The following is a 12,628-nucleotide window of genomic DNA, read 5'->3' as shown; positions in this document are numbered from 1 at the left end:
CTAAAATACTGGCAATGAGGAAGACCACGTAAGAGAAGAAGCCTTGGGTTCAAGGTTCTGATCCATTTCCTACAGTGCTATCCGACGTCAGCTGCCATGACAGGGTGATACCTGTCCGTACCAACATAAATCAAATGCTTCCTCCTCCGTATCTGGGAGGAATATGTGCTTCTGTCCTGACTCTCCACAGGGTATGTCCGCAGATGGAAGAAATGGGATTGGATGGCACGCCTTCACATTTGAGACTAAAGAAATGTTGGTTTGTATCCACTGGCTTTTCCAATCAGGAGGCACATCTGGATCCGGGAACCAACTCTTTAATGAGGTTTAATGAGCTGTTTAGTATCTGTGTGGAAGTGTACATCACCCGGAACATGGGAGGAAAGAACACAGGCGTCTCACTATGTAGACGTCTAGACTAAGGCAGGGGCTGTACTTCCTGACCTCTACTGCACTGCTAAGACGAAAGCCATTTCAAGCTGGGTGTGGGGATATATAATTGATATGCCAGCACTCAGAGCTCAGGCTGAAAGATCTAGTGTTCCAGGCTAAAAAGAAGGGGCTTCTTAGTGCAAACGGGAAGGGAAACGTGGAGGGAGAGAAGAGGGAGAGAAACTTTGAGATTGCAAAAGAATAATGACAGCAAAATTCCAAGGCCAGTTGTTTCTTTTTTATTTTTGTGTTTGTCTTGAGATTGTTGATTTATAAGCATATTACATTAATTCCCATGCAAAACTCCAAGACCACGTATGTCTGATTCCAACTGGCCAAAAATCCAACCTATGAGTCTGAACGTTCAAGACCAAAGCCACGGTGTTGCCTGACTTTTCTGTTAGCAGACATCATGGGCCATCTCGGTCAGCAGGCCCGTCAATGATTCAAGCGCCACCACCTGCCTTCCGTTTACATGAAAACAGGGGCCAATGCCCCACAGCACCTAAATCTGGTAAATCGTTTCAGTCAGAAAATAGGACTCCTTTATTCCAACACAGCCACTTAGGTATTTCCTGGTTCCTGCTCTACAGGGGAACCTGCTTTGAACAGGCATGGTATCTTTAATTCGGGGCTAATTCGGCCTGTCAGTTTCCAGCAAGGTCTCAGGAGAAATAAAGAGACTTTTAAAAAGGTGAGGGGAAGAGAAAAATCTCTAGAACCCCAGAAGAAATAAATACAAAGACACCCACTTTGTCAAGTATTATCTTCCCAAGCTCTAGCTAGACAGTGAACAGGTATAAAGCATCAAAAACTTCCCTTGGTAAGGCAGGAACCAGAACTACCAAAGAGGGCAAAAACGGGACCCACAATTAAAGGAGAACTAGACAAACGCAGAGACCCATTCTATCGACCCAGAGAACTGGACTAAATGAAAAGCGACAAAGCTTCCAGAAAGGATGTTAATGTACACTGAAACACACATTGCAGCTATGACAGTGGCGAAGACTTCATTAGTGCAAATAACAATTAGAATGGTGTGCTCCTTAATAGGATTTAAATAAGGCTTCAAATAATTACAAACACTAAAACTAACATTTGGAAACCTTAATTCTGTTTGGAAAGCTATCAAATCCTCCCTCCAAACCATCCAATGTTTGCTGATTCGAGGACAGTTACATTCAATGAGGTTGCTCGGAAACACAATGTGCATCGTTCTCTCTTGAAAGTTTCCGATCCGGTAGAAACGGGAAACTCTTCTGATCAAAGAAAGAAACGCAGCCAGCATGCACAGGGCCTCCAGGTTCTTAGGACTCGCAGATACCCATCTCAGTGAAAACTCAGGAGGTCAAAAAGAGAACAAAAGCAGAGAAAGGGTTTGAATATGCAAGAAGGAAATGTGTTCCCCCAAATCCGCCAACAGATCCACACGGAGTGTGAGGCAGAAAGCAAGAACGAGGATTCATGGGCAGTGTTGTCTATATGGCTCAAGTTCTCCTTAAAAATGACACCATAAAAAACAACAACAACAAAAACCATGTGACATTAACTAGAAAACAAACAGCAAAATCAGGCAGAATATGAAATAGTAATAATACTGTTTCAGAGCCTGCACCATCCTGCAGAACCAGGAAACTTAAAAACATGTCCTTAACAAATCCAATGTAAGCTGGATATGTAAAAACAGAATGACAATATCACAAACCACACTACACGTTACGGAAGTCTTAGAACCAAGAGGAAGAAGAAAAAAATGTCAACAAGTCACTCAGAAAAATTTATCATCGATTCTGAAATGGGGCCTCGTGACGTCATCGGGGTTAATAAAGACCGAGATGGACTTCCCCGGATTCTCAGTCACTAGCTGCTGCAGTTTTTTTGCCAGGCGGTCATCAGGCTGATTGGGGTCCCCTCCATCTGACTGCGGGGAGGGGATGCTGGTGGTGCTGCCCCGCCGCTGCAGCTTCAGGGTCAGCCGGTTGGCTGCCTTCACGTGCTCAATGGCGGTGCGCAGGTGCTCGGCGGGATCTGAGCGCACGGAGGACAGCTTCCGGGCATGGAGCATGACCGTCTCCTCCGACAGGTGCTCCAGCATGTTGCACTGTGGGATGAAATAATTAGGGCACATCTTGTTGACCAGACAGTGCTGCAGGTCGTCAATGAGACCCAGCAGAAAGTGGGCTGCATAGTCTTCCTGAGCCAGGTAGCTGGCTGGGAGTCGGTCACAGGCCCATAGCATCATGCTCCGCAGGTGATAGGGGCTGATAGCCTTGGGCCTTGACAGGAGTTTGATGATGATGGCTTTGCAGGCCTGGTAGGCTTGCATGAGACTACCCGAGATGCATTTCTTCAGCTGTACCTCGCTCCTGGCAAAGGACAGACGCCACTCATTGTCCTTCTTACCCTTGTAGGAGCAAGCTGGCACCAAATAGAAGCCACTGATAACCTCTTCCTCAGTAATCTTCCCATCCCAGAAGTGATTCTCCATAAGCCAGCTCTGGGCCACTGCGGGCCAGCCTTTGAAGGACACCACAGGGACGATATCGTACAACATGCGACTGCTCCCCACGCCCAGAATGATGGAGATGATGGTCCCGTTTTTTTCCACCTTCTCCACCTTTGGCATCCCTCGCTGGGGTTTCTTCTGTATCTCTGAGAGGACAATGCTGATGGAGTCATAGAACCAGTCAGCCACTTTGGTGGGAGAGAAGAAGTAGTTGGTGGCACCGTTGATGTGATCGGCGATTGTGCAGCAATCTTTCCACTTACTGATCGTGCCCTCATCAAAGAGCCGGAGGCTCAGCCAGGAGTGACACAGGGCTGAGTGGCGCATATCAAGGGTCACAGGCTGATTGCGGTCATGCAGCTTAAGGGCTGGCACCAGGAGGGTAAAGTCCATGTCGTAGTCAGTGCCCCGGGCATAGACATTCAGCTCATCCAGGTCCAGGTCCACCACACCTTCTCGGACTCCTCCGGAGAGCAACAGGTACTCGTTAGCCACCGGAAGTTTCTGATCTAGCTTCTGCACCATTCCTAGGAACAAAAAGAGAAAAAGACTATTACAGGAAGCACACGGTCAAGGTGCGTCAATAGGAAAAGCTCCAACCTCCATGAAACACACGGGCACAAAACCAGACCTCAGGCGCTGCACAGACCCAGCTAACAACACTGCTGAGGGTCTGCCCTTTCCCAGGTGCAAGGCTCTGTGGGATCATCAGCATGAGCAGGAATACCACTTGGGCATCACCCAGGCTCCTCTTCCCCAGCCATCCCCCTGAGGAAGGGACTTTCCACACGCTCAGTCGTTCGGGCTGAGAGCTACCATACGCTCCAATCCTCTTGACCTTGCACAGCCAAAACTCAACCCCATCTCATCTCATCCTGTGTGTTTCTCGCCGCTGTCCCTGTTCCCCATGCTGACACCATCACGTGACGTCAGCCTCAGGTTTTGACAAGGCAGTCTCGTTCACCCCGTCCTTCCCCCAGCGTGGACAGTTCTCAGTGTGACTGCAGAGACTTTCAAAGGACAACGTGTTCCTACCTCTAGCACATCGTCTGACCTTTCCTCATGGCACCTGCCCAGAGTTTACAAAAGCCACGGAGCGCGTGGCTACAGTGACTTTGTGGGTAAGTCAAGGCAGTGTTCTGAAACAGCACCGGGGGCAACAGTTCTTTCTCACTGGCATGTGTGATTTCTACTGACAGTAATAAACTGAAGGCTGGGAATGCAGATCGGGGGAAAGGGCTTTGGCTAAGCATGTGCAAGAAGGCCCTGGGTTTGGGTCCCAGCATTACAAGCACATGCATAAAGTAATAAACAGGCAAAAAATGTAATTTCACTTAAGAAAATCCTTCATGATTTTGGAAATTGGTCAGAGGAAGAAGGGAAAGAAGGGAAAAGGAGAGCAAGAAGAGCAATTAATATATATATATATATACACACACACGTGTGTGTATATATATATTAGTATGCTATATATGTATGAGTGTGTGTATGGAAAGATCATAATGAAACCCACTCTTTCATACAGTAAATACACTAGCATTTTTTAAGAAACAAGAATCACTGATGAAGAAAATGGGTGGTTTTATTAAATCTCACTCTGTCAATGACCAGAAAGATTTTGATTCCCATCGTTGGTGTGGCGGGTGGACTCAGTCATTGACTTCCTCTGCCTCACACTCAAGTCAGGAGGCTGATGTCAGGAAAAGCACTCTGGGACTGAGCTGTGTCTCCCCTTCTACCTGCCCTTCCTAGGCTCCCTCCCAGGGGTCTATGCTGGAATGTTCTTCAGTAAATATCCCTAACTCTACCACAGAGGTTACTTCTGAGGTCCCCCAGCTGTGACACTGCCCCTACCCAGGCAAGCACAGGTTGAGGACCCCCAATTGTGACACCTCATCCTACCCAGGCAAGCAGGGGCTTCACTAGAAACCTCATAGAGGAAGTTTATCTTCCTTTCAATATGATTGACGAAAGCCAAATTAGCAACATGTAGATAAATACCCACATCGCAGTTGTTACTGTGTTTTAATATCAACCTCTTTTTGTAATGCAAAAGCACTAACCCAGGATTTAATAATAAAAGGATCAGACTGAGCCCTCTGATTTCCAAGTATGTTACGAACTCTGCTTTGGAGTCTAACAGCTTTTTTCTCTTTTTCAAAGTAGGCTTGCGTGAAATATAACTAAAAGTTCCCTTCGCCTGCTGGCCACTTGTACTTAATGTACATATCCCTAGGGGTTAGGAAGTGGGAGTGTGGTAAGCTAAAAACTTGCTTTTGCCCTCTGCTGGACTGGGGAAGTCGCGGCGTTTACCAGCTGCATACACCCTGCCTGCCACATAGGAGGCAATATAAAGTGTTGGCTAAACTCTAGAATTCAGGAGTTAGGCTGGTTTTGAACACCGCTTCTCTCAAAAGATGCAGAACTTCAACAGCCCAGGGAGCGAGCTTGGGGCTTCGTTTCCTATACTCTCAGAAGCTGGGAACTCACTTGCTAAGGCAACATTCATCTTGTGATGCCTGCACTTCCATCTGGCCTTTTTGAACCTGCTAGCCTGCAGTTCTATAAAACTGTGGTTACAAACCACAGCACTATCCACTCCCAGCAATCCTCTTCGCAAACTTGTCCAGCTTACGTTTAAGCCAAGCTGAACTGGTATTGGCTATCATATCAGACAGACTGCCTGGGGCTGGGAATGGACACAGAGGGCGGGGTAGGGGGAGTTCACTGCTCCAGTGGATGGGAGGTTGGTTACACAAAAAGTGCACCTCTGAACGGATTCACTTTTGCTATTAGTCACATCTGACCTCAGAGCAGAGCACCAGAGGAGGCGCCAGCTTTCCCGAGTTGGCCCTCCAGAGAAGCACTGGCTGCTATTTATTCCTAAGAAACTCTACAGTAAGGCCATCTTCCCACAGCCCTTCAGGTCAGTGATTCTCAGCTTTCCCAATGTTGCAACCCTTTAACACAGTTCCTCCAGTCGTGGTAATCCCAACCATAAAATTGTTTTTGTTGCTACATCATGACTGTAATTTTGCTGTAATATTTCTTGGAGATAGAAGTTTGCTCTATGCTTTGGCTTCTTCTTACTGTGTAGTTTCTACTGAAGAAGACGTTAATGTTACTCTTGACAGACAAGAAGCCCTTAAGTTTAGGGAGTGAGCTCCATGCCACCTTCAGAACATCAAGTTAAAGAAGAGAGGTAAGCCCACCTCCCTAAGTCCCAGTGGATAAAATCTGCCACACCACACTGCTTTAGGAAGTGATTCAGTTCAGAACGGCCCCTGTTGAAACGGAGACCTTAAACCAAATTAACTCCATCATTTGCATACAGAGTGCTAGACTGTTAGCATCATAGCATTAAGACACACCGTCCTATCTTCAAAGCCGCCATTTAATAAATACTACGTAGGTAAGTGGTATCAGTGTCTAGATAGAGGGTCCTTTAAACACACACACATACACACACATGTGTGTGCACAGACACACATGCACACACAATGCTGGAAAACAGTTGTAAAGTTTTAATGTCTTGTAACTATAGTTACACGAGATACATTTATCCTTGGTTAGGTACATAAGTATCTTGTATGATCTCAGAATATTGCTGGTTTGGGATAGGTGTGCTACCACTTTCTTGTCTTCAACTCCTGTGATGCACACACAATTAAACAAACAGAGCCTTCTCCGATCAGTGACTCTTAATGATGGGGACAGTGTGGGATGGCAGTGACAAAGCCCTCTGAGACTCTGAGACACCCCCTAGGGTGACAGTGGCCTGGGCTGATAGACAATGAGGACATGCCTGTGAGGCTATCACAGCTTCAACTCTACAGGAAGACACACCGTTGTCAAGCTTATTCGAGATCCCAAGCGGCATCCTTAGAGGTGGGCGGGGCTATCTTTTTCTAAGAGCATCACCATCTACAGAATTCTTAATGGTACAGTATGTAGGTTTTGGCATCTCTCATTCATATCCAGAAAATCATCTGTCTGGGGTCTCTGTCTGCCTGTCTTTCTGTCTGTCTGCCTGCCTGCCTGTCTGTCTGGGGGAGGTACATGGGTGGAGGGGAATATAAAAAAACCAAACACCCAGGATTCTGAGAAATAACTCACCGAAGGCTTAAGTGACACAAGGGAGAGCACTGCCCTCTTCTCGTACACACTACAGAGGTCAGAGGTCACATGCATACTGGTCTCTCCGTGACAAGGACCCAGCTTGACTCGAATGCAAAGTGCCTGGGGGAGGAAGCAGCCCAGCTTTCCTGACAAAGCACTGGCTCTGTACTTTTGCTGCTGGAAGCTTTACTGTGACCTTGGACCACTAACAACAGATCATATCTAGCCATATCAAGAAAGAATGGACCCAACTGGCCTTGAAAATGCCATTACTATTCCCCCAATCCATAGACTGCACAATGCTGAAAACACAGAGGGCCCTGGTGGGGCCACCCAGCTCTCCAGCCATCTCCTAGTCACCGCTAACACTCTCATTATGGTAAAATTGTATAAGCCAATGCGTCGGTTTTATTTTGCACAATTGCTTAGACAACTGCCCGCAGCTTCACTTAACACTTTAAAACTCTGATTAAAACTCCAGGCAGGGCTAGGGTCATGACTATTCAGTAGTGTATATCTAAGAGAAGGAATACCGAAAAGATGTCCCCTCAAGGAACTTCCTTGGTCTTTGTCCATTTTGACCCTGGTCAATAAACATGAGTGCTGGGACCAGAATGAGAGGCCTGGGAGGATGTCCTGGGATTGTCATTTACAATTTAGATGAGCCTGATAAGATATTTAACCTTCCTGAGCTTCCAATTCCTTATTTAAGCAAAGACGCAAACCATCATTATAGAGCGGATGCCAAGTATCTAAGCGTACAGCCGACGTAATTCATTTTACTCGTATGTGCTCCCGTTTCCACCACCTATAAGCACAGCAAACCAGACTCACTCCATCGAGTGGTTTTGAACATCTCATTAAAGATATCTAAACAGAAGCCTCAAGCACATTCAAGGCACACAAAAGATTAGATGAAGTGAAATGAATCGTGTAGCCTCGCCTGTGGATATAACAAGACTTCTGCTGGCCCAGGGACGTGTCCTTGGGTGGCACCATGCTGGTGGACACGTAGTTTGGCAAACAGAGGGCGAGCTGGATTTAGCAGTCCGCCTGTGATCTGTGGACTTGGAAGCTAACGATAGCCTTTCAGCACCTATGATAGTGACGGGCCGGCTCTGAGGTGTCCTCTCGTTCCTAAATCAGGTAGTAACAAAGCACACCTGGCATGCAAATTAGCGGAGCCAATGAAAGCTAAGCCATCTCTAAGTCCAGCAACTCCTGGTAGTCAAAGTTTTATTTTCCCATGTCTATGACAGACTTCGGAATCGGAAGACAACCGCTTGCGCAATGTATCATGTCTTTCAGTCAGTTTTAAAACCTCATTAATTACACCACGGCTCCCAGAAGGGCTGGCAGCATGCATGTATAAAACGGTGTACTGTTGTCAAAAAGTCAAGTAGGGTAAAGGGAACAAAAAGCTTCGCTATTTCATTATTTTCCTTTCAAATTGAAGTTCCGAAAGTCGGTGGCCTTTTCAAAGACTTCTAAGCTATTGTAGAGAGCAGGAGGGTTTCAAGTATGTAGGTGTACCATGAGCATGATTAAGCTCGCTTTTCTTAAAATTGCAAAATAACGATTCTAAGTCTGTAAGGTACCCACGGTGAAACACAAAGCACACAGCTTGCAATTAGCGGTCGGTTGCTCAGTTATCAGTCAGCCAGTACCCCAGGAGTCCAAACTTGTACAGGGACACACGTCAGCAGCACATTCCCCGCTTAGGAACACTGAGCTCAGTTTGGAGGAAACCCAAAAAGCACAGCTTCTGTAACTCAGAACTTACAGGCGAGACTCGCGAGTCTTGGCTTCACACAGCCATGTTCGAGAATGAAGAACACTCATTCCCCAGCAGCAAAGACAGCAGAAGAAAAAGCCAGTGTCAGCGTGGTGCCAGTGACTACGTTAGAACAGGAAGATGGGGCGAAGACCACACGCAACACGGTCAAAAACCTCATCACAGAGACCTTCAGACTTAAGTTAGCCGGTCCAGCCACCTCTGCATAAGAACCAGGAGGCCACTTTCCACTGCTTTCTCTTGGGGTTGTGTGTGCAAACTAGTTAGTCACTCTGAAATGGGAAAGTTGAGCTTAGTGGGGAAGGAAAAGGACTCAAGACTTGTTTAATTTAATCATGCATGGGACATAAGTATTACACCCACAGACACTGAGGATGGCTGGGTCAAGAGAAATGGTCTCCCATGCATAATGCTTGAGGTTTTGCAAGGAAGCCAGATGCTGGTTGTATCCATCAGGAGAGCTGAGAATGTACTGGGTAGTAAACGCAGCATCTCAGAGACTTGAACAACAGTGTTCTGATTTCCAGTCCTAATAGGATTGCCAAGGGTAAACTGGGGACTCTCCTACCCTAACGCAGGACAAGAGTGGATGAAGCAAGCCTACCCAGAACTGTCCCTCTACTGTGAAGGAAACCGAGCCACACAAACACTAGGAGGAGATGGAGGAGTAAGGAACGGGAAAGCCCGCTATACGATATCCCATGCTGCCTATGCAAAGTGGTCACTGCTCATCAGAGAGGCACCCAGGTGTAGCTGTGGCCCAGGAGAGGCTCAGGTCAGCAGACTTTTAAGTTCCAGGTCACATGAAGTGGGGGGGGGGGTACGCTAAAAAAATTAAAACTACTATTGGCTAGTCAAATAACCTTACCTTAATATCAATTTACTTAGGAACATTTTCAAATATATGCAATGGCGAAGAATGTTCAAAGAATTCTATTTGCCAATATCACTTACTATCCTATTTTTCTTCTACAATAGCTAAACATCATATAATTTCACCCAGAACACTTCAAGACATCTAGTGGATAATGACCAGAGAATCCCATATCCTGTGTTGTCAAACTAGACAAACTGAACGGGGATCTTGATGCCTTGCTGTGCCCCCAGTATGCTCCCCAGTCCTTCTGCAGCTGTGACAGGCAATTCCTGCCCTGTGACAGTTTCCCCGCTTCTGGTGCCTCCTGCTGATCCAACCACACCAGAACGTTCAGGAGCCCATGCCCACAACACAGCCTGGGAGGCGTCCTCTCCCCATGTGGGAGAGGATGGGAATCTCTGTGATTCTAGGATGAGTTCTCACAGCTTCCTAGAGAGTTCAGAAGGTAGCTCCCGCCCTCCTCAGCTTACCCATCACCTGGCTGGCTTTTCTTCCTTCTCAGCTGCTTCCTGCCCTGGTCCCAGTACTGCCACAAGGAACTGACACCTCTCAGAGGCCCAACTGACTACAACAGCAGTCATACAGGCCAGCAGTGATGAGCTACTTATTGTATCCACTTAGCACAGGGAATGTCTCCCTGCTGTAAGCCTTACCAAATGAGACCTGAGAAAAACTGCCCCCAAAGGTCACTGGGCTCTCGGATCAGCATGTGTGTGTTCAATATGTTTTAGTTAGCATCTTGTCTGTTTATTACTACCTTGTGAATGATCTCATTCTGCTGACCAGTCAACAGCATTGGATTTTCTGGATCGTTTTCAGAGCATGAGGAGTTCATGTCCTCCTTAGGTAAGGGTTTCACGTCCTCCTTAGGTATGGGTTTCATGTACACCTTAGCCATGGGCCATTCTTATTTAAGTATGGAATGAACTGTGGAGAGTAAGCCTTGCAGGGTGTGTGTGTGAGGGGGGGGAGTGAGGGAGGGAGGGAAGGAGAGACAGACAGACAGACAGACAGACAGACAGACAAAGGGGGCAGCTTTCAGCTTGGATCGGCTGTCCCCGTTCCTCTGAATTCTGTGAACGAATTCCAAACGCACATTCCACCTCTCCATTTTCTCTCACGCCAATTATTAACTATTCAGTGACCCACTGGGTCCCCTCTGTCTGTTAACCGATGCATCTGCTAAAACAATGTAAGTCCTGCAGATATAAACTGCACAGATGAACAGATCATATACCCTGGAGTGAGCTGCCTTTGCAGAGGATGATATTGGTGGGTAAAATGCTCCAGAATGACAGTGTCAGTCTGTTTCACCATACTGTCATTTTCCCACGTCATAATCAATTGTATCTCATCCATATCCCCAAGCAAAGGCATCAGACGGACAAGAGAAGCCCATTAACAGAGCGACTTTGAAACAGTCTAAAGCCACAGCCCGTTAATGGGATGACTAGGGAATAGTCAGAAGTCACGGAAGCACCACCTCTCGTTCTCCGATGGCTTCCACTCTAAGTCATTCCAAAGCACCAATTCCCAACCATCAGTCCCAGAAAGTGCTAAATGATTACGGTGTGATCAAAATTCGAATTTCCAGTAACCACCAATAGGTGGCATCCGTGCTCCATCCATTTACTAAGCAGTATCGCTGGCTCCCAAATCATCAAATCCTAAAAGAAAAGCTGGAGGCAACCAGAAACTTACTAGAAGGAGATGCCCCTGTAGGGGTCAGTTTAAAACCATCACCCTCGATCTCGTAGCTTCAGAGAATCTAGATCAGTGTTTCTCAATCTGTGGGTGGTGACCCTCTTAGAGGTCAAATGACCCTTTTGCCTCGGTGGCCTTAAGACCATGAGAAAACACAGATATTTTACATTATGTTTCATAACAGTAGCAAGATTACAGTGATGAAGTAGCAATAAAAGTAATTTTATGGTTGGGGGCCACCACATCATGGGGGGTCACAGTGTCAGGAAGGCTGAGAACTGCTGTTAGAGATGCCGAGGTCAAGGGAAACTCTCTGTCCAGAAAGGCAGCAAGCTAGGCTCGGATTCCTGAGGTGTAAGAACACAGGTTGTTGGCTCCCATTTGCTGAAACTACACTTTCAAAAGCAAAAGGGACCAAATAAAGTCTCCCGCGCCAGCCAGGAAGAATGAGATTATGAGAGAGGAGAAGCAGCAGCCCATGATGCTGAGACTTCAGAAGCCCGGATGACTTTAAGGGGGAGACGGTTTTCTAAGCAGGCTTCAGTCCAGCTTAGTAAGAGCACTACTGTCCGACACGACTGGCTGGGGCCTTTTCCACTTGTGCTGTGGATAGGCCTATGGAAAACGGTGTTTCTCACCCAGCAAGTGAAGACACAGGCTCCTGGATGCTGAGCAGCAAGCCAGGGCACGCTCACCTAGCTCTTTGACCTCAGTTAGACTGAAACTAATGTGTCCTCCCCATCATTATTTTGAAAGAAGGAAGGAAGGATATGTCATCTGGGTATCTCACCAAGGTGCCAATGTGTTTTACAACAATGAGTTCAAAGATCAAACAGAGAGTGAGCATCTATGGATGGTATTCCTGTTATGTCTATACTAACTCTATCCAGAGGGCCAACGAGTCCCTATTATCCAGGGAAATAAACACACATCACTCCTGGGGGGTGGGAGCTGCTTTTAAGTGTTAATAATCATATATTTAACAGTTATTAACCAGTTTTCTATATGATTTATTAATAAATACCCTGCCTTTACTTTTAGCTCAAATACAAATATTCCCTACTTGTTTCTAAGCAAAACGATATCCTAAGTTCCTCCAAATTAAAACAAAACTGATGAAGTTAATGTGCTTTAAGACTTTCCACAGCGTAAGGCTGGAATGCTGAAGCTCAGACTAGGACATGCACGCCCACAT

General features: G+C 46.6%; 1 protein-coding gene across 1 annotated transcript in view; it reads right to left on the bottom strand.

Moving 5' to 3' along the window:
• Positions 1-648: 648 nt before the first annotated feature.
• Mb21d2 (Mab-21 domain containing 2) overlaps positions 649-12,628 on the bottom strand; it is a 97,622-nt gene continuing 85,642 nt past the window's right edge. The window contains exon 2 of the mRNA XM_038345585.1: positions 649-3,465. Coding sequence (XP_038201513.1) covers positions 2,201-3,465 — 1,265 coding nt within the window. The 3' untranslated portion in view covers positions 649-2,200. The remainder of the gene's footprint in view (positions 3,466-12,628) is intronic.

This window comes from Arvicola amphibius, chromosome 10 (assembly GCF_903992535.2).
Source record: "Arvicola amphibius chromosome 10, mArvAmp1.2, whole genome shotgun sequence".
Taxonomy (NCBI): domain Eukaryota; kingdom Metazoa; phylum Chordata; class Mammalia; order Rodentia; family Cricetidae; genus Arvicola; species Arvicola amphibius.
Note: the sequence above shows the minus strand (reverse complement) of the source record. Positions and strands in the feature narration are given on the sequence as shown.